We start from the raw sequence: 22,319 nt of genomic DNA on the forward strand, positions 1-22,319 counted from the left end.
GTTGTGAAAAATGCTGACTTTTTTGAGGGTTTTTAGAACCACAGATTAATTAGGAACCTGTGACCAGTTACGATCAAGAGATTACAGCTTCGAAGCCTTTCACAAAGTCTCTTTTCCTTGCATGTCTCAACAGACACTAGTTCAGTCTTCCCACGTCATATGCATCTTTTTTTTTTTAGTTCTTGTATATTTACTGAAAGAGTCTTAAACAATTGGAAGAGTCAAAGTAACCTTTGATCTTAGGCATAGGAAGATTGCTTGGCACAGACTGAATGCCCAATAAATAAGGGACTTTTCCCATGGCTAGCATAAAAGATTTAATTTTCTATTAGAATTGCTTTGAGACTCATTTGGGATTTCAGCTAGACTCACTGCTGTCAGCAGCATACTACTGAACAATATTGTCACTGTCAAGAAATCTGTACGCACCCAACAATGAGCTTGTGAGCATCCAAGACTTGAGCAGGATCCAAGGGATGACTTTGAGAGCCTTTGGCATTTAATACAGCAACTAATAGATGGTTATGATCTTCTGAAGGTGTGAGCTTCAGTTCATTTGGTAACAGGCAGGAAGGAAATGGAAAGCATCGACTTTTGTTGCTCAGATCTCAGCCATAAGTACTGATGCCTAAGTATTCGTTTTTTCATGTAGCATTTGTATCTGCAATGGTTTGCAAAGTGCAATATGCAAAAAGCGAGGGAGAAAAAATTCTCAGGTATTTTAGCTTAAAAGAATGCTCTTGATTGAAATTTCCCATTTTTTTTTTTTCTTTTTTACAAAGGCGAGAAAATGCAGCTGTTTGGAAAGTAGTGTTTGGGATTACTAATCTTGATCATCCATCAGGCTTCATGCAGACCCGACTAGTGAAAACCATTATCCTCCATCCACGGTACAACAGAGCAGTTGTAGACTATGATATCAGCATTGTGGAACTAGATGAGGACATCAACGAGACAAGCTATGTAAGACCTGTCTGTCTGCCCAGCAAGAACCAGCTGGTTCAGCCAGATACCTACTGCTACATCACAGGCTGGGGACACATGGGCAACAAAAGTAAGATTAATATTTCTGGGACTCTTGGAAAAACACGTTAATCTTCTACAGAGTTAATCAAATAAGTGATCCCATTACAAAGCTTTATCCCTTTATACTATCACTGGACCTTATTAAATACTAGAGAGCTGTGAAAAAAAATACTCCTGAAGGGATCTAGTCGTGACTACAGCTTAGCTTTTTCGTATCAGCAGCCTGAATTTATGCTCCTTAATCCTTATAGACAAGCGGCCTGATTTTCAAAAATGTTGAGGCATCAAGAAAGGCACCTGACTTAGTTATCATTTTACTGGTTTAGGTTGTGTTCAGAACTGTGCTGAGAAGGTGTCTGATCACTGGGGGCTGGGGTGGGCAACGTTCTTAGTTCAGCGAGAGTGAAGGGCACTGAAGGCATTGGCATACAGGCTGAATGAGCATTTTCTTGAATCAACGCTCAGTGTCACTTTGGATTTGTGACACAATTTATTCCATCCAGACATAATCACAAGTGTTGGTTTTGTCTCTCTGAACAGCGTGTTAGTGTGTTTTCTTGTTCTGTGGCCACTGCAATCCCTGGGTCCCCTGACACGAACAGCTGTCTTACGTAAATCTTTGTTTTGTCTAAACGATTCTGCATGCATCGTGCAAAGTATCCTGGCCCCAATCCTGTTGGCGCTCTAGCCACTGTCTTTCTCCCTTAGTAACTTCTAGGGAAGGCTGCTGTTCTGTGCACTGGAGGAAATTTTCCTTTCCGTATTGCTTCAGGTGGGACTTTACCTCTAGTGGCTGGGTTAGATGTGTAGCAAAAAATTAAATGCACATGTGAGGGATAGGCTGTTTAGTAGCACCTCTACCTACCTAAAAATACCTTTTACATAACAGCAGGAACTTCCTGCCCCAGAATGCTTCTGCCTCACTAGTAAGGGGAGAAAGGTTCTTTATTCTCGTGTGGTCAGCATTGCTTTTAAAGGTTTTACGTTGAGGCATCAAAACCCGTCATGGCTACACAGCTTTTAGTTCTTCATGCCCTATGCTGAACAACTTTCTTTACAATTTGAGCTCGGTCAGCTCTTTAGACTAGGAAGCAGCCCTTCATTATCTCCTGAACGCACAAAAATAATTTTACTAACCTTTGAATTCCGATTCTCTGATTCTGATTCCCTCGGCCAAATTTACCCAAACCTAACTCAGAATGGCTGTGATTATACCGAGCTTTACCATGAGAGACACCAAGCAACAGGGAGATCCTGCAACAGAACAATGTGTCAAATGCCTCCTCCACCTCCCTTGCATTCCTGTTTTCCAGCCAATACTGCCCTCATCTTAAAAAGTTCCATACCATATCATGTAAAGGTGCTCTCCCTCCTCAGTGTGAATGCACAACAAACGGCAAGTGTCACACCAGTCCCCATGTGCTTGGTCCTTCTCCAGAATGCAGTACGTACACTCCTGACTCAGGAGCATTTGTGCTAAAGGGGGATTATTCTTTCCTTATATTTATTATATATATATTACTATTTATAATATACAAAGAGCCATCATAGCTAAGTATTTGCACGTGTATAGTTTAATGCTTAATTCTGTTTTTCAGTGCCTTTCAAGCTTCAAGAAGGAGAGGTTCGCATCATTTCCTTAGAACAATGCCAGTCATACTTTGACATGAAAACCATCACTAGCAGGATGCTGTGTGCCGGCTATGAGTCTGGCACTGTGGACTCTTGCATGGTAGGCTTCTCAGGAGAAAGGCACAGCCAAAATTGCTTTTAGAAATCAATTTTTTTAGTGCGATGTTTATTAGGTATAGCATACTTTATCTGCTGTAGGAATGACAACAGTCTATTTACATATTTTAACCCAACTTTTGTAATTACTACTGGTGTAATCAATTGATGATAATGAAATGCTGCTTGACAACTCTATGGTTTCTCTGTGTTAGTTAACTTTAGACTATTTTTTTTTCATTCATACAAGCCTTTTGGAAGTATTTTTTTGTACACATATAACAAGGACTAACTACTGGTAATGCTGCATGCTGCTACATAGTTCAGCAGAGCAGCCAGCTTTTACAGCTGAGTTACTAAAGGCAAACTGTTATAGGAAATGAGACATAGCTTTAACCATGTGACCGCTGGCCACACCGCTGGCCACACGTAGCCCCTACAGACTTTTTTCTCTTTCACGTTGCAGGGTGACAGTGGAGGACCACTTGTGTGTGAGCAACCTGCAGGGCGCTGGACTTTGTTTGGTTTAACATCTTGGGGCTCTGTCTGCTTTTCCAAGGTTTTGGGACCTGGAGTTTACAGTAATGTGTCACATTTTATTGAATGGATTGAAAGACAAATATACATCCACACCTTTCTGCTAAACTAGCTCCAGATGGTAAGAACTCTGCTGACAGACAAAAGAAAAAAGGAATCAGCACTTCATCACCGAAGACTCTGCAGTCCAGAAACTCTATGAAAAGGAGTTTCAAGTTCTGTCTATTCTTGTTGTGGAGCTATGGAATATGCAGTGTATGTTAATGGTAAACTCTCTGCTGGTGAACATACTTTGGGGTAGAATTAATCATCCTTTTGACTTTTACTTAACTGTGTTGTGGTTCTATTCCAAACACAGTAAAAGGCTTAAAAGAAAAGAATCAGCCACTTTCTGCCTTTCAGCTATTCAAACTAAGCAGTAGCACAGACTAGGAAAACCTTTTTAAATAGCCTACTTTAATACTATTCAACTAGTAACACGTGCATTTTCACTCACTTGTTGTCATGAGGAATGAACTCCGTGCGTTCAGATGGCACTGACAGGATGTATATTCTCAAGGGCAACACCAGGCACGGCCTCACCACAGGCTGGAGGGTGTGGAAGAGATCGACGTGTTTGTACGTCCACGTGGCGCAGGGCACATCAGTGTACGCATGCAGGTCTCCAGAGGCACGCAGCTGTGTGCCTCTGTTGTGCCTGAACTCACACATTCTGTCCCTCAGGGTGGCTGACTTGCAGGGGCATACCCCTGTACCATCCCGGCTCCACAGCTTCTGTTCCCAGAGCCAGCCTGGGTATCTCTGCGGGGAGGTGGAGGGACCGGCAGCCAACAGACCCATAACTACCACCTGAGGCACCCGACACCAAAAGTTAGTTGTTCAGACTCTTTGGACACTTTCTACCACTAATTTTCTGAAGCTTCCAATGGTTTAATGTGTCCAGGAAAACACCCACATCCTGACAGCACCACACCAATTGGCACATTTATCAAACCTATGCCCCGCTGGCTTTTTTCCCCATTTTGTACAGTGCATTCAGCCTATAAAGCATGCACTGATCATCTCCAGCCCTCTGAAACGTAACAGGGTTGGCAATGCCACTGCCAACAGTTTCCCCTCCTACAACATCTCTTTTCTAGTACCCTGCATTCAAGTTTCATTTTGCTTAGCAAGATCATACAATTTGGAGAAAGAACAAGGCAGAAAGAAATCTGAATGACAGAACTCTCAGATTCCAGCTTCTGTTCAAAAAAATACTAGACATACGTTAAGCAAAGTATAACAGCAAATGCTCAAGTGCTTGGTAGCCAGGTGGCGGAGTGCACTGGGCAGCAGGTAAGAGGCTAAGCCTTGAATCCAAGAAAATCTGGTTGAAAAACATTACAGTGGAGCTTGGCACTTCCTGGTGCTCGAGGGGAAGCGTGCCTTACCGGCTGCTGTAGGTGACATCCTGCACAGCTCACAGCTTTTGGGAGGCCACAGTAGGAGGAGTCAGGAACCTGAGGATTACAGGATGAATTTCACGTTTAAAATTTGGGTGTTTTCAGTGCTGTGCCTGGTCCCCGGTGAATTCAGCCTAAGGCATGTAATTACCCGCTCTGCTACCTCTGGCATGCCCCCATGACAACATGGCAGGGCCTTGTCAATACCGTGACTGCCAGATGTGGAAACATGCATTAAAAGCGCTCACTAACGGCCCTTTCAGGTACTATTAATCACATTGTAACTACTCTACATAGATCTGACCATTGCTTTAGTCAAGGTTTACCTCTTATTTCCGTATCTTCTCCTTTAACATGCCTAACATTAGACATGCACTCTAGACAGCATTATTAATAAATATTCCGTATTTATGTTATGGATTCTGAAACTCTATTTAAGTGACTATTATTGTACCACTGTTTCATGCTCAGAAAGAAAACCCTTCTAGGCTTTACTAGGTTTGGGTTTGTTAATTTTTCTTTTTATATATTAAAGATTTTGTTTTTACTATAACATCAACGCTTTTCTTCCCCCAGCTATAAATGAGAGAAAGCAGCTGTGACCATGTTTTTCCAGTGCAAGCAGATCCCAGATGAAGCAGGTTATCAATGACTTTGCCTCAAAGGTATGGCAGCTGGAGCTCTCAGTCTCCCACTTCAGCTTTTCCCTGGGGCCAGGATCTCTGCAGCTGTCGGGCAGTACAGGTCAGAGTCCTGGAGCCAGTTACGGGGAGTCAGGGGAGCAGTGGGCCCGGGGCGCTCACAGCCAGCCCACCCCTGACCCGTTCGGTGACAGGCAGGTTTCAGCCAGGTCACTTTTCCAGGAGTAAAAACAAAGAGGCGCTGTTGTGAACGGCACAGCCCAGCCTGCTGTGCCTCCGCCAGATGAAGCGGTTACCAGCAGCTTTGAATTCTGTAAAGCACTGGAGTACGTAGAATGATTTCATGTAGGTGTTACCACTACCAAATGATAATATGTAATTACACATTTTAATTAACGCGGTTTGGCCTGCTGCCAGTTTCCAAGCAGTCTCTCCCAGGAAATGAGGGAGAGCCCTGCTTTAAACACACATGGTCCAGCCCCCTCCTGTATGGGATAAGGAATTATAGGCAGAGCCCCATCCCAAATGGCTTTAGGAGGGAGCAGCTGGGTCTTTTCCTTCGCCACAACTCTGTCTGACACAACATTCCATGTAAAGAGGAAATTTGTAATTTTATAAATGTATTTTTATACCGTTTTTTTAATGTGTGCACATGAAATAGGCAAACATACTCCTTCCACTGTACCAAGCCTTTCCCTGTGTGCTGACATAACGGCTATGACCACAGTTACGCTGTTTCTCTTACAAGTGTAGCCTCACTTTAAAGTAACAATTGTTGGTTTTACTTCCACCACAGCTGTAGCTCCAAATGGAAGCAATGTCACACAGTCAAGCAGATGTGTTTCTTTCTAGCTGTACTAATAAAAATTTACAATCATTTTCCAAATAACTTCTCTGTTGAAAAGATGTTTTAATCTTGAGAGAGACGCTCGACGATAGCATGGAGGTATGAAGTTACAACTTCAGCAATAATGCCTAACAATGCCTTAGAAAGGTATTCACATACCCTTATCCAGCTTTTTTAAGCAGCCCTCACAGCCCTGTTAGCACTACACCACCTGTGGAGGTTCTGGCACTAACACCACTGTACAACTTCTAGTTTCTTCCGCATGTGTGCTTCCAGTACGGAATATTACACCAAGAACACCACCGTCAACGGCTCTGGACTGAAAAATCTGAAAAACTAAAGCTGCAATCAAATTTCTCTGAACACGTTTTGTTCTACAGCTTTCCTCAGGAATACAAGTAGTTTGAAATAACCAGTTTTAACCGGTACACAGCACTTCAGCAACACGTACACGTGCTGAAATCAAAATAATAAGCATACAGAAACATAAAATAGTTAAAACCTGCCTTTCCACTGCAGTCAACAGTAAGGTATCCAGGACCACGAGGGCAAGAGTAACATAAACAGAATAAAGCAGGAACAAATAATACAAAACCATACTGTAATTCAGCTATAACAACATTCTTAACACAGTTGCATTTGGAACTTGTCCGTCAGCCTCTGCAGAGAGCAAGGGCTGGTCTGACCGTCAGCAGAGCCAGAGCAGGCAGGAGCAGTGGGTGCCCTGCCTTAGCTGGTCTTCAGCCTTGTGCTGAAGGCAAAAACACAGCTTGGGTTCAACGTTCAGCTCAAACTGTGCCCCAGGTACAGACCAAAGCCCACTGTGCTATGAAAATGCTATTTAAAGGCTGTGGCTGACTGCCACCTGTGAATGTTTACCGCAGGTGCAGCTGCTGTGAACAAAATAAATTTAAAACCCATATTTTTTTCAAATCAAATACTGCACATGAAAAAGTGAGTTCAAGCTGCTGTAGGTGTAGCTACAAAGTTTGGGGGAGTTGAAGGTGGTTGTTTTGGCTTTTTTAAACTGACCATCGAAAGTGTAAATGCTGTGCTTTCCTTCATGACATCTGGAAGGCACCTGTGAGATGATCTTAAAAAGCTTATTTTCAAAATGGAAAAGTCAGGTCACGCTGTGCCTAAGTGCAGGAGTGCAGAAGCAAGCAGGAGACTGTGACGTTTCCAGTGCTACAATAAAATAAAAAAATAAAGGAAACGCTCAACTGTTAAGAAGCAAAGGGACAGCAATTTGTTTGCACCCTTCATTTGGCACCACTTCAGATATGGCCAATTAACATTTTGAAGCTTTTATTAAAGCCTCACTACCCTCATCTCCCCTTCAGTAAAAAACAGCAGACAGCCCATACATATTTCTGCTGTTTACCAATTCAAAAAAAAAAAAAAAAAAAGCGAAAGAGAGAGAGGAGAAAAAAGAAAAATAAAGTTTTACACAATGGATAATTTTATCCCTTAGACTGCTTGTTGAAGTCCTCTAAAAGAACACAACCTAAGCAGACAATTGCAAGCAACATGCAGTATCAGTGAAACAACACACCAAGAAAACAAACGTGTGTGTGTGTGTGTATTTTTTACCACTTCAAGTGGTACAATAGTACTCACAATCTCAGCACAGATGAACTTCTTTTAAAGGGATCTGAAGTTTCAAGGCAACCCACAGGCCCTGGCACCTTGGAGACCCAGAAGTGATCTTCGTGCAATTTAAGAATCCAGCCCGACAGCCTCACTGTGCTAAGCAGTCTGAGTAGTGGGGTGACAAGGCCTGTAAAAAGCCACGTAACAGCAATTTACCTGTCCCAGAGGCATTATGCAGCTGGCCCCAGGTCTAACAGGTGACTGTCACTTGCATTTCTTCGCATTTCTTCGTGTAGTTAGTTTGACGTTACGGCTCACATCACAGAGGATTTTGGAAGATCCTACTCTGAATGCTTACAGCTTTTGTATGATACACAGGCAAACTCCTGAAACACAATGATCAGGTACCTGCCAAATCTGCTTGTCAGTTCCGCTCCTGCAGCAGGGGCAACAAGAGGGCAGGTCACAGTGTTGTCCCCCAAACTCCTTTTAACAATGACAGGGAGAGAGCTGAGCCCAGCACTCCCTCAGGTCACTGCGAGTCCTAGAGCTCCTCCATGAAAACTCAGCGTACCTCAGTCAAAGACAGCCACAGACTTGCAGAACCGCAGAACACAACAATCTGTTCTCTGTGGCCACAAGTGAAAAGAGGCCACAGATCTAAGGTGCAGAAGAAACATTCCCGTGAGACAGCAGAAACACAACCAATATTTGACTCTGAGGGCAGGAAACCACTGGCCCAGCCCGGCCCTCTGGCCCTCTTTACAACAGAACATCTGCTAGGAGCGGTAAGAGTAAAGCTGAGCCCGCCTTGCGGCTGTGGGGCAGGGCAGATGACTTCCCAGAGTCCCAGGAAGGGCTCCTGTACGATTCTGCCCTTGTACCAGCTGCAGAACGTGCTGGCCACTTTGCGTCTTCCTCTTAGGACACAGTTCCCGTGGTTTGTAGAGAAAGCTGATGTGCTCCACTCAGGACACCTGGAGGCCACTCCTGGCAAGGTGCCTCCCACAGCAAGAAGGATGCTACAGACAAACATCTGTTAATCGTAACTGCAAACCAACATGCTTGACATGATCTCTTAGAATTTGAATGTCTGCCATCACTTCAAAGGTCCACACTAACCTGATGTTAGAACTTAGCAAAAATATTTTGTCATATGTTGAACCGAATTAAAATAAAAATAAATATTTGCATAAATGGCTGTCATCCCTGGCTCCTTCCACTATTTTTCTTCTACAGGCTAAACAAAAAGGATATTATTCTCCTCACTAACACCAGGGATGGAGTCTGCCCTAATTATATTCTACCTTTCAAAAACAGAACAGTTTCAAACTTCTGGTAACATGTGGTGACTTGCATTTGAATGAACTTAGCATGCCCTCAGTATCTGCCCTCCATAGCAGCAGCTGTCTCAGACCTCACAGCGTTTGTTTAAATTCTTTCAGAGATCTTAAAAGATGTGAAATATGTAATGTTGATCACTGACATGGAAAGCTCATGGTTCAATTAAAAAGCAGAGCCCTTGCCCCAAACACGGTGCCTAAAAATAAACGACACGAATCTTTGCAATTTGAAAGCAAAAAGTTTTAGAAAGAAACAGAACCAAAAAATGGGCTCAATGCTAATAATTCATTAGCAGCTACACTTTGAGGAAACTGTTTATTTCAACAGGTGCTAGGGGATACAAACAATTTCCTAAGTTCCTCCATAAATTGGCCCTGTAACTTTTGAGAAGTAAAAGGAGGCAGTATTTTAGACAGCCTGGATTACAGCAGCAGCCACACACACTTTAGCCAGCTTTCGTGCAGAGCACTGGGAAACCGGCAGAGGCAGGGTATCTCCAAGATAGATGAGCAACACAGCTCAAATCTGGCGTATGCAACGGGTCATACCTTCTTCTGAGCACCCTTTAGAGATACTGAAGCTGTTTATAATAAGAGTCTGGAGGAATGGTAAAACACCTGAGAGTGAAAAAGGGTAATGCAGCTAGAAACTGCTAGAACTGCTTATTTATAAAAGACGACCTGAAGACAGACTGGAGCTACCCACAGCCACCGGCAGACAATTCTGCAGTGCAGGCATGAGGCAGAGTTTAGAGCAGTCAGGCAGCCAGCATCTAAGTTGGGTGAGGAGGACAAGAAGTCCAGTCAGTGGTGATGGAGATGAAATGGCACATGGAGGCAAGAAGGACGGACGCAGCAGGAGGATGAACTATCATGGAGAAGACAAAAGGCTGCAGCAGGATTTGCTCTTCTAGTGGAAGAGGAAGGAGAGGGAGACATGTGTCATGTGTCTCATCTGGGCTGTTTTTCTGGCAATGAAAATTGTGTTTGGCCAGCACTGAGATGGCCCGTGCGATAGCCTGGTGAACAAACTGGACCACAAGGGTTAAAACAACTACTGTATACACACACTGGAGCTGTCTGGCAACAAGCCAACCAGTAACACTACCTCCCAGCCCTTCTGCTAGCATCATACTTCAGCAACTGGTGAATCCCAGGGAATGCTAGGATATTTTAGGATAGCACTGCAAGGGAGCAGGTTGGCTCACCTGAACTGGATCCTGCAAATCTGTGTTCATGCAATGTCCTGTGACCACAACACCACAAGGTATTATGCAACGTTGCATACAAGAAATAAGCAGTACGCAAAGCCTACTGTGTGAAAAAATATAAAAAACAACCCATCCATTTAGATGTTGAAATTACTGAAAAGCTTTATAAACAAAAAAGCTTTTAAGGAAATGTGTGCATCATCTACCTTGGCTGAAGAAAACAAAACTACAACATAGCATAAATCAGCAGTTATTACTCTTGGGGTTAAAAGAGTTAGCACTCCAACTTAGTAAAATACATTAAAGCATCTTCTTCACACAAACCAGAATTCAATCTGGCTTTGTATGCTAGAGACAATGCACTGCTGGCCCCTCCAGAAGCACACACAGAGGCTTTGGCACACGAGTTATTGGCACCAAATGTGTCTGAATTAAGTTTCCTTTGACGAATTCAGAAATTCGGTCTTTTCAGAGTTCAAGCCATTTGTATTTCCAGACTCATCCTGAATGTCTGGTAAGAAGGAGGTGTCCTTCTCATCTCTTGAACAGGCCTGAAAAGGTGGCTTACATGTTGGCAAAAGACTGGCAATGCTTTCTTCCTCTGATACAGCACCTGTGGCTGAGCTGGAAGACCCAGAGGTAGCCTGGAACTCCGCTCTACAGTTTACAATGCGGTCATCTTTCCATCTCTTAATTGCTCCCCTCTGCTCCTCAGGGGTCAGTCTGTCAAGGTGCTTGGCTCTCAACACTGGAGACGGAAACAATGTTCCTTGGAGAACTCTCAGCAAATATCTACAAAACAATTTCAATAAGCTGTTTAGAAGCAGACTCGAAACTGTTTCCAGCAACACTAAAGGAAACCAAACACCATTTAAGTAACCCTGAGGCTGCAGCAGCCTCTGCAAGTTTTCACAGATGCGGTTTTGTGAACATAAACTATAAGGCCAGCAACGGCACCAGAACATGTTTTACAACTGGCATTTTCAAAGACAGATACCGATCTCAGGTGTTTCCACTTTTTTGTCCTGAACACAGTTCTCCTACAGACTAGTTACTGCAGCAATGTGCACTTGCAACTTCAATGAAGGGCCGGGGTCCCAATCACACTGAAAGTGGACCTTTCTGCGTATAGTCAGGCCCCAGAAAAAAGGTAGTAAAATCAGTGTGAAGTTTAGAGTTTCCCTGGCACTTCAGTGCAGGTATAAGGAGAAGGAAAACAGCCCAACCAAAAGGTCCTAGAGCAGCCTTTATCTGTGTATTTGTCATGTAAGGGAGATTTACTGTGTGTGAAGGAAAAGGCTCTACTGTCACCACCTGAAGCCAAGCCGAGAGCAGGGACAGGGAGGGAAGAGCATACGTTTCTTGCACCTCACGGTTTGTTCTTCTGCTGAACTAAGTATGAACCAAAGCTATCAGTCATGATCTCCGGCGAGTGCAGCAAAACCATGGCTGGCATGCCGAAGACACAGACTGGGACATGTTCAAAGGGGCCTCAAATACTTGGTGGCTACTGCAGGCACCTACAGCCGCAGCTCTGCCAGCTTTCCTGCCAGTGGCAGCTCACACAGCCTGTACTGCACCACTTGATCCAGAAAGCGTGCTCAGACTGTGCCTAACGATATAAAGTGACGCCAGGTGAGGAGGAAATGGCAGTTACTCTCCCCAGTAATTCTCTCTGTATCTGTCTGTGCAATTCACTTTCAAGACCCACTCTTTCTGGAATGATATGAGAGGGAGAGAGACATAACACAGAAGAGCGAACAGATTAGCACTGGAGGCCCTTTGCTAATGGGCTACAGACTTGACTCACGTTCAGCCTGTGAAAGGAAGATGGCTGTGGCTACTAAATAAGACCTAGACTGAGAGTTTGATGAAGTCTCTGTCACTGCTTTCCACACACTTTCTCTCTGTTGGCTCATTCAGGTGTCTCCTTGCTCAGCATGCTGGTGTCCGGGACCTCAACCTAATGCTCCTGCCTTTCCAGGGTGAATGAATGACTTATCAAATTTGGAGTTACGACTTATTCAGTGAGGCAAAATACTTAAACATTAGGCATAATAAAAATACAAATCAGGACCCCTTGCAGATCTGGTCAGCATGTTTCCAACCCACAAAGAAGCCTGTGTATGCATTCTTCATTCTGAATAGTCTTATATATATATATATAAACGACATAAATTTCAAACAGAAAATGGTTTCACAAATAAACACAGACTCAGTACTTCTATGTATAGTACATTTTAAACGGTGATTACTAATTTAACTGATTTATAAACTCTGTGGTTGCAGAGATTACTGTTTTTTCCCCTCCAAAGACAATATTTAATATAATACAAACCATATAATAGAAATCCAAAAAATCTTTATTTTATTTACTGAAATTTGCTTTGAGAACATGTCACAAAAGAGCTGTCCTCACATGGCTTGGTCCGGTAGCTATGACATTTTCTTTACATTGCGGGTGAGGAAGACCTCTAGCCAGAGAGATTTATAGCATCACTGTCTCAAAAAAAACCTCATTTTGTTAACAGCAATCTGTAACTGTGAAAACAGAAACACACCTGGGTAGCAGAGCAACACAAGTAGTGAGGAGGCAAACTAAGTAAAATACTGGGTCTGTCATGTGCTTTTCCATGATCCAGTAAGAATTTGATGGTGGGTTGTGGGTTTTGCAGGTTGCCCCAAAAGCCAGAGTGAAGACAAAGTAAAACAGGATGCTGCCAACTGTAACTACTGTATGTATCCAAGTCTGCAATTCAGAAGAGGAAAGAAATCAGATGTAAGTCGTAAACAGAAAGACCTGTAACATCTGTATGTGGGTAGACAGGCATGCATGAACACGCACACACTCTTCCCCTAAAGATAGCTGCCTAACGTAGCAGGGAATATGTCTGTTCAGATAATATTCCTGATTTTATACAGAACGGTCCAGAAGAATGGAGCCTTCTTCCTACAGTTCACAGGTAACCCAGCCATTTAATTTTTTTGAATAATACTGAACGCATACTTCGTGAAAGACGTTTTTTGTGCCATTTGCCTTAGATGACCACCTCATCCGCTGGCAGCAGAGAAAGCCTTCTCAAGCAAACTGAGGCGAGGTCTTCACATGACACCACCCTTATATATCTTGCTTGAGACACTGACTAACTGTTCTACGCTGGAGTTTTCCATAATTTTATACCTAAATGGCTCTAACAGTTACTATGGAAACAACACTGTCATTAGTCTGACAAACCGCCGACATTCGAAAATACCAAATCAAACCTATTTATGTAATGTTTTCTTATTCAGAGCACAGATAATATTCATGCTACCCACATATTCTCAATAAAGACATTTTTATCACTGCTGCCATGCTCCAAAGAGAACAATGAAAGGACTGAATCATAACTTGAAATTTCATCCATTATGAAACAAACCCAAAAAAGATTTTTTAAAAAAAAGACAGAAAAAGTAAAACCCATTAATTTGTGTCCTTCTACTGTAAATATTACTGTATTTTCTTTAAAATCATGAAAAATAGCCAAGTATTACCCTTGCAAGGGCTGTAAATTTCTCCAAGCTAATGCAGATGCTTTAGCTTGTGCAGACTGAATTAAAAACTGGAATAGCATTCTGTAGCATATTGGTTCTCTAGTTCTGGTATCAAAATATACCCCTGAATTGTTTATCCTGGCCACAGAGCAGACCATCAGTTTCAAGCATTCACAATCAAAAGTTCACACTCTTGGCTTTGAGATGCAAGCTTGGGAACCAATGAAGGCTCAGTAGATCACATTTGCAAAACTAAACTGGTATCGTCAAAACCGCCGCACCCTAAGAAGGCAGGATCCTGTCATTATTTACAAATAATTCTGAGGCCAAATTTTGTTCATTTTAGTTACATGAGTAATTCTATTGGCTCCAATGACAGGTGTATTAGGATCACACTGTCAAATAAACAAAATATTTAGATTTTGGCCTTTTTATACTTTTTCCTGTTTTGTAAACGGAACTCTTTCTTCTGATAATTGTAATGAAAGCTGTATGCACATACTCTAAAGTACTCACCACAGACTTGCACTCAATGAGAAGGTGAAACAGTATTATGAAGAGCGCTGCTGTATTTATGGGGTTTCCAAATGAAAGAATGTCTATGTCTGAGCCATAGTAAGTCTGTAAAGGAAGACAGCAGTCAGTGTAATACATTCCTTAGATATAGTCCTAATGCAAAGCAGCCATTTTTCAATGTACTGAAAGTATTTTCAATTCCATACATATTTGCATGCACACAGTTCAGCTCAGTTGCAATCGTAAATCTGTTAGTACACATTTATTTATGAGGGAGTAAAATCAAACACTCCATTCTCTAATTTGTCTGGGTTTTAGTACGTCAAAATATATAAATGTATTTCATATCCAGCACTTACAAAGTAAGGCACAAAAAAGCAAACGAGACTTTGGTAAAAAGCATCCAGCAAGGTCATCCAGAAAGGTGAAGGCAAGTAAGCCTGTAAGAAAAAAGGATAACAGCATTGAAGTAAATTGCCGCACCCTTAATTAGCATTAATTTGGATCTGGGGAAAGATTATCTGCAGAAGTAATTCCAGTTACGTTTCCCAATGAAGAGGCACCTTTTGTGTTATGGTAGTAAGAATAAAGAGCTTACTCCAAACACGTAGCTAACTGTTAGTATTTAAATCAGCAACCAGATCTGCGAGCTCTGATCTTACAGTTGGTTCTGCCAGAACAGACCTACCAGAGCCTTACCTAAGTGAGTACTAAGGAGGGGAGAGGGCTAGGGGACCGTGAATTACCCTAGCAGCTTACCATCACTGAATGCCAACTCCCACTTTCTTCTATGTCCACCCCCTTCTTTTTGGTACATGGGCTGCTGCCTCTTAATTTGTGCTGGCTGACTCCTCTGTGCAGAACAGACTCCTCTGTGAGCTAACTTAACTCACCAGAATGTAAGAAATCAATTCACATTTCTGCTGGAATAACACATTGCTGTTTTAGTGACTTAAATCAGCCCCTGGAAGGATCTGATGGGATAACCAAGCTGGCACAAGGAAGGCCGTTTAATTATGTGGGTGAAAACAGGGAACAGGAAGAAAAGAAGGAAAAAGCGGAGAAGGAACAAGCCTTCCTCACACAGCAGCACCAAACTGTTACGACAGCTCAACCACTTAGGAAACCACAGTTGCATGTGCCCTGGCTGAGATGCAGCCCATTCCTTCAGGCAGTAAATTGAGACAGCACAGGTGAGCAGTCTAGGCACCCAGCACTTCCTCTACAATTAGTGGAGAGAGATAGGTTTCTCCAAAAAGCCATTCAGCCCCTAGAAGAACTGAACTGCTCTCTGGAGGTGTGGTGTGGGAAACTTTATCTTCTTATGTGCCTGTCTGGGAAATGCTTTAAATTACTGAAGATGAATACAAGTTATTGTCCATTTTTATAGCTTGTACAGGAGGCTGTGCGCTTGTGATATCATGGTGCAATATTGTGATACTACATCTTTTAAAGCATTTCTCTTTCTTCTATACTACACTTAATTCAAAGCAATTATTTCACTGTGCTTCCATGCATGAAAGGAAATGATGTACTACTTAACAACTCCAACCACAGAGCAAGGCGATGCTGTGCTGGAAAAAAGATAAAAACTCTGATAAGGGGAAAAAGGGGGGAAAGATAAAAACTTTTGCATAATGCAATAATTCTGATTATGTTGCCTGAAACCCTTCACCTCAGCTCAGATGACCGTACAGATCCTGAAGATCAAAACAAAGGGCCAAACACCGAGCCTTTCTGACATTAACTTAGTCAAGACGCTGTGATTGACAAAGCACAGACCTGCTACAGCCGGTCTGCAGAGGCTCGGATCAATACTGGAGGAGTACTTCATTTTGCAGAAATATTGTAAACCAAGCAACATAAAATATTTCAGGGTATGTAAAAAGGAATGCAAACGTCCACAAACAAACAAAACAAGTTGTCCCCTCACTGTATATCCTTCCTTCCCTACTAAACCAGACCCACACTTCTGCCAGGCGAGCCAGCACAAGCAGATCAAACGTTTAATGCAGCGCTTGTTAGAACAGAACAGAGTATTTCAGTTGGAAGGGATGTACAATGACCATGTACTTGAACTGTCTGACCACTTCAGAGCTGACCGAGGCATTGCAAGGGCACTGTCCAAATACATCTGAACACAGACAGGCTTGGGGCATCGATCACCTCTCTGAGAAGCCTGTTCCACCATTTGACCACCCTCTCTGTAAAAAAATGTTTCCTAATGTCAAGTCAGTTATTGAAAGGCTATGATCATAAAGAAAATGGTGAATTTTAGGTGACTCATATGCTTAAAGTTTCCTCTCTAGGGGCTACTATCTATTTTGACTCAGGCTCAGTATGTCACTGTCTTCGATTTTTTATTATAAAAATATTATTTTAATTGTCAAATTAAAAAATGATACAATTAAAATTATGCTACAATTCAAGCTAAGCAAAGCAGAAACCAGGAAAAAACCTACTGATTTATGTAGTTTTGATTTAGAAACTATTCCCAGCTCCCTGCAGTTTTCTGTGCTACATGTTTGGACAGAATTTACTTACAGAGTAGACATAATGTATAGGGTTTTCAGATGGGAGAAAACTGCCACCAGCAAATTCCAGAACATACCCATAAGGGAAAAGAGTCTTGAATGACAAGACTTTCTTAAAGATTATTTGAAAGGAATCTGCTCTGGTTCTTATCCGCTCCTCATTACTTGGCAGCTGAGACCCTTCTATGATAGTGAAAAAAACAGCATCTAGTGCCCCTATCTTTAAAAGTAAGCCCAGATGCTCTAAAGAAACCTGTTTTAAGGAAGGATGTTGACAGCTGAGGCAGCAAATGAAGTAAGGATCTTTATCTCAGTGCATTGCTTCACCTGAAGTCCTAAATTTCTCTTACCATTCAAATGTCTGATAAGATTGGGGATATGGCTGAAAAGAGCCTAGGAAAAACTTTTGAAAAAAAAAAAAAAGCTTTTATTTGTATTACACAGGCATAGGTGTCCTTCTAATAGAAAAATTGGTTTTAAACTTCACGTTTACTTGATGTGAACCGTGAAGGAAAGACAAGACATAAATGGCTCATATACTGATCATTTCAATTTGCTTCAGGCCAGGCATTCTTTAACCTACCACAGATTTCTGGCTCATCATGTACAGCTGTGGGAGCTGCATGAGTATCTCTGCAGACACATCTTTGTCCAAGACACCATAAATGATGGGTGGCACCGATGTAAAAAGGAGATTGAAAAGGATCAAGATCCAGTAGTCAGTCATTGATGTGCCTGAAAACCCACAGAAGAACTGGTACCAGAACAGCAGGTTCACGTAGGTCTGAAAAGTCAAAGGTGACATGATAAAATGTTACCTGTAGACAAGTGTTTTAAAAGCCAGTAGGAAAACAGGCAGATCTTAGGTCTGGTTACAGTAACCTGTGGAAAATTAAGTATAAATGCTGTGCAGTTCATTCCAATTCCACACTTTGAAATTATATTTGACTAGCACACAGCTTTACGTTTCAAAACTAGACATGACTTGTTCGGATAGTCATGCTGCCACCACATTAGTAATGCCTGTTACCCACTGTTTAATCAAATGAGATAATGGCTTTGAGTGGGGAAGTCAATCCAAGGAATAAGAGTCTCTGCAGACATAAATGGGAAACTGAATTGTTTGACGTATGCTTTTTGTGTCTTTTTGACCCCATTCACAACAGTGAAATAAAAAAGAATATAAAGCCCCACTAAACCTTTCAGTGCTCTCAAATACACAAACTGTGACCTCCCTGTGATGGGGCAGCTACATACCACATTCTTATAGAAGAAGTAAAGCACCATGTTAGTAAGTCTGGTGTAACACCAATGACCATGGACAAGCAGCAGCTTCCTGAGGTGTCTAAACTGAGAGATTGCAAAGTCACTTGCCATCACAGCCTGCAACACACATGAAGGAAAGGATACGTTATATTCAAACTGTTAAAGATAAGCTTCAGACACTGCCAAGTAAGTAACTTACCTACCCCTGGAAATTCTTATTTTCTTATTTTTTTTATACATAGTGCTTATGGTGTTACCCTCACTCAGATCTGTGCCCCTCCATACGATGTTTTACAGTAATGTGCACAGCTCAGCCCAACACAACATAGGCAGGACCATGGCTGCCTACTATTCCCACACAACTGCACACAAATCACTGATGCTCAGGGCTGCTTGGTTCCTGGCAGGACTGGAGTAAAAGGGAGTGTGGTGACAGGCAGCAAGCTCTGGTTTTTGTTTGGAGTGTGAACAAACAGCATTCAGCTTCTGAGTGCTCCTCAGAGAGCAGTAAAGCCTGGATGTGGGCTCAGGTTGCGAACTCTTGCTTGTGTATGGTAATGGACTGTGGAGCCACTGGGCCCCCAGGGTAAATTCTGAACTGATTTAAAATGGAATCTGATGTCATTTGCAGCTGTCTTTGTATACACTACCTGCATGCCTTCTTGGCCCGATATTCCCACTCCAGTGTCAGCCACCTGGATCATACTGACATCATTGGCACCATCACCTACAGAGAAAAAAAGAGGAAAAATCAAAACTACCCTCTCTCTTATTTGGCAACCTGGACACTGTCCATCACTTGCCATCACAGCCTGCAACTTTGCTGTTGGCAATTTGACAAAATTTGACAAAATTTGAAAAAATTTGGCAAACTTTGCTGGCTATCACGTCACCACAGAGGTGGCAGGAACAGACAAATATAAAAGAACACAAGAGTTCAGAGAAAAGCGTTTTTATGGCCAACAGTGCAGCCTATGGAAAACCCTAGAGAAAGCAGGATTAGTAAATGGAAGGCCCGACTGAACTGCGCTGTATTCTCCAAATGGCTATCAGCTGTTCCTTTTGCCAGAATTTAGTTGGTATGCTGGGTGTTCTAAATCACAGTCATCTTTCTCCCTCCCTTTGGGGGGCTGTGATGGAGAATGACTGCAGAAACCCCCTTACTTGCTCCTTCGGACATGTTACGTAAGACACTGCACAACTACTACTGCTCTTGTTGCTTTAGCTTACCGTAAGTAAGTTTATGGACTACATCTGCTAGTTCAGAAGACTAACTTCATCTTATGCCAGAGACAACCACGATTCAAAGGATTATCTTCCTTATCAAGTATATTTTGTAGCAGACATGAACAAAAATACAGAGAAGGAACTGGCTGCTGCTTCTTTTCAGAGAGAACATAACCACAGGACTCACCAACAGCTAATGTCATTGCCTTTAGCTTATTTCGCACCAGTCTGACCAGAACACTCTTCTGCAGTGGTGTGGCTCGGCAGCAGACCACAGCCCGACACTTTTCTGTGAGTTCCAAGAAAATACTCTGTATGCTGTCATGAAGGACATGCTCTAAAGTTCTTCCATCAATAACCAGGCCTGCACCAAACCCTGGAGCTTGGGTGGTGGGACTTGTAGAGACATTCCCAAATTTCTGACTGGGTTTTTTTTTGGCAGAAGTATTCTTCTGGATGCCTTCTAAGATCTTGTTCATCACCAAGGCACAGGCATCCTAATTAAAGACAAAAAAAAGGCTACTAAAATACTGTTTCTGTTCTGGCTTCCTTTTCAATTTACTAAATACATATGGAGAAAAAGGAAAATGTTGCCCTTATGTAGCATTTCACTTGAATCCAGAAAGCCTCAGACATAAGGCTGAATAACCCCTTAAAATCACAAGGGATGCAGTCTGTTGCTAATAAAAGGGCCTGTGATTTAAGTTTACTTAAGTAGATTTGCTTAGTTCTTGTACTAGGAGAAGGGAAAAAAAATGAGGCACATGAAAGATGTTCACAGACTAGCAGAAAAACCAACCATTAAGGATTCTGTAATATAAATACAGCTTTAACAGAACACTTCTGCTCTCTACATTTCTTTTGTCTGGCATGCAAAACCAAAAATGCATTTCAAATCGGATTATAGGTGAGCTGCAATGAATTCCTGAAGAACTGGCCTTGTGAACTTTTTTTTGTTAGAATCAATATAGGATGCCCAAAAGATTCTTGATATCAATATATGTAATACGTATGCTATACAGAAAAAAATATATATTCTTAAATCTTATTATTTTACTTTGAAATGCAACAGTACCAAATCCTGTCTATTTTTATTTCAAAGTCCAGTTATAGGTAGGATGAACACTTTGCAACAGGGGCTCAGTTCTCACTGTTAAGTTCCCTAGTAGGAAAAAAAAGAAAAAAGTTAGTGAAAATAAGACCCCAAACTTTCCTCAAACACAACTGGACTAAAAATCCTTTCTTTTTCACTTTATTTTCCTCACAGTTACCACTTCCCACACAATCTTCTATGGCACATGCAAACTGAATTTCTAAAGTAACATGTAAGCAGCCAAAAAAGGAAAACGAAAGTTCTTTGAAAAATCCTCCAGTCCTTTGGAGAAGCCTCAGATTTCATGTCTCTGCTCTGAGGAGAGACATTGCATATGTTGGCTTTACCAGTCACAGTTAGTGATCCCTCTCTTAAGAAACCCAAAATTGATAAAAATCAAGATTTGAAAAACAGATGGTTATAAGCATCCGCAAGAGGACACAATGATCAAAAAGGATTAAACTGGCCACCCAGAACAGAAGCGTTTTTAACCAGTCTTTATCACATGACCCATCTACTGGGTGGTGGGGAGAAGGTGGCTTTTTCTCTGATAGAAGCGTGGGCAGATTAGTTTTCTTGAATAGTGTGCAATGTACTTTAATGAGACAGTTCCTTGTACATTTATGCCAGACAAGCAGGGCTGAGGGAATATATTACACAAAGCAGCATAAAACTTAACCCAACAGAACTTGCATGATGGTAATTCTTATACTGCTGAAGTGCTGTAACTCACAGCCGTTTGAAAGTTCTAACACCACAGAATCATAGAACTGTTTAGGTTGGAAAAAGCCTTTGAGATCTAGCACTAGATCTTAAACCTAATATGAACTAACCTAGCACTTCCAAGTCCACCACTACACCATGTCCCTAAGTGCCACAGCTACACATCTTTTAAAACACCTCCAGGGATAGCAACACAACCACTTCCCTGTTCCAAAGCTTGACAACCGTTTTGGTTGAAGTAATTCTTCCTTCCTTCCTTTCCAATCTAAACTTTCCCTGGTGCAACCTGAGGGCATGTCAACTTTCTAACCTACCACAAAGTGAAACTAAATAGTCCACTCAATTGAGATAATTAATCATCATTTAGGGACTGTATATTAAGAAACAGATGTTACATACGTGTAAAGGATTTCACATTTTACCCACAAGGAAGCAAACAATCGGTTTTCCAGTATTTCCATCTTCCAAGAAATCATGCTGTCTTTGGTCAGTTGGAAAAGCAGAGAGCATTTTGGTTTTCCTTACTGCCCTGTGATACAGCCTGACTGATTTTTCCAGCAGAGAAATATATAATTTGAAGAAAAGTGTAATTTTCCACTCACCCTACTCTGTGATTTGAGAGTGAAGATCCTGTCATCTGGTTCCAGCAGTTTACAAGCATAGGCAATGCTGACAGCTGTCTCTCTCTTGTCACCTGTCAGCATCCATATTTTTATTCCTGCTTTCCGTAATGCCTGTATTGTGTCTGGAACACCCTCCTGCAGGCGATCTTCAATGCCAGTAGCACCTTCATTCAGAGAAGCAGAAGGATTAGTACTGCTGTGATTTTCACAACCAAAATGCTGCAAGAATGACAGGACGAGATGGTCCTTTGCGTGCACCTACATCCCAAAACAGACAGCCTACGGGACACGCTTGGGAATTTCTCCCTTCCACATCTTTCTGTCCCAGAGCCCATGACATGAAGACTCTTGACACATACTTTATTACAGCCTAAGGGGCCTCTAACTTTTCACACCACCTTATTAAGCCAACTTTTCTCATTCTCATGGCCGTTT

The 22,319-nt window shown here is 42.1% G+C and overlaps 2 protein-coding genes across 7 annotated transcripts in view; one reads left to right on the forward strand and one right to left on the reverse strand.

The window, feature by feature from the left end:
- CORIN (corin, serine peptidase) overlaps window positions 1-10,461 on the forward strand; it is a 149,301-nt gene extending 138,840 nt beyond the window's left edge. Inside the window, exons 20-22 of the mRNA XM_056357089.1 lie at window positions 783-1,054; window positions 2,625-2,758; window positions 3,221-10,461. Coding sequence (XP_056213064.1) covers window positions 783-1,054; window positions 2,625-2,758; window positions 3,221-3,403 — 589 coding nt within the window. The 3' untranslated portion in view covers window positions 3,404-10,461. The remainder of the gene's footprint in view (window positions 1-782; window positions 1,055-2,624; window positions 2,759-3,220) is intronic.
- Window positions 10,462-10,602: 141 nt separating this feature from the next.
- The window catches only part of ATP10D (ATPase phospholipid transporting 10D (putative)), a 51,532-nt gene continuing 39,815 nt past the window's right edge, over window positions 10,603-22,319 (reverse strand). For 5 of the 6 annotated variants that reach the window (XM_056357033.1, XM_056357043.1, XM_056357024.1 and 2 more), the window contains 9 exons: window positions 21,864-22,048; window positions 19,633-19,942; window positions 18,869-18,945; window positions 18,210-18,335; window positions 17,536-17,736; window positions 14,778-14,858; window positions 14,419-14,523; window positions 12,930-13,117; window positions 10,603-11,160 (listed from right to left, as the gene is read on the reverse strand). In XM_056357033.1, coding sequence (XP_056213008.1) covers window positions 10,800-11,160; window positions 12,930-13,117; window positions 14,419-14,523; window positions 14,778-14,858; window positions 17,536-17,736; window positions 18,210-18,335; window positions 18,869-18,945; window positions 19,633-19,942; window positions 21,864-22,048 — 1,634 coding nt within the window. In that variant the 3' untranslated portion in view covers window positions 10,603-10,799. The remainder of the gene's footprint in view (window positions 11,161-12,929; window positions 13,118-14,418; window positions 14,524-14,777; window positions 14,859-17,535; window positions 17,737-18,209; window positions 18,336-18,868; window positions 18,946-19,632; window positions 19,943-21,863; window positions 22,049-22,319) is intronic. The other variant, XM_056357053.1, reaches the window with a different exon arrangement.

The sequence above is a fragment of the Falco biarmicus genome, chromosome 1 (assembly GCF_023638135.1).
Source record: "Falco biarmicus isolate bFalBia1 chromosome 1, bFalBia1.pri, whole genome shotgun sequence".
Lineage (NCBI taxonomy): Eukaryota > Metazoa > Chordata > Aves > Falconiformes > Falconidae > Falco > Falco biarmicus.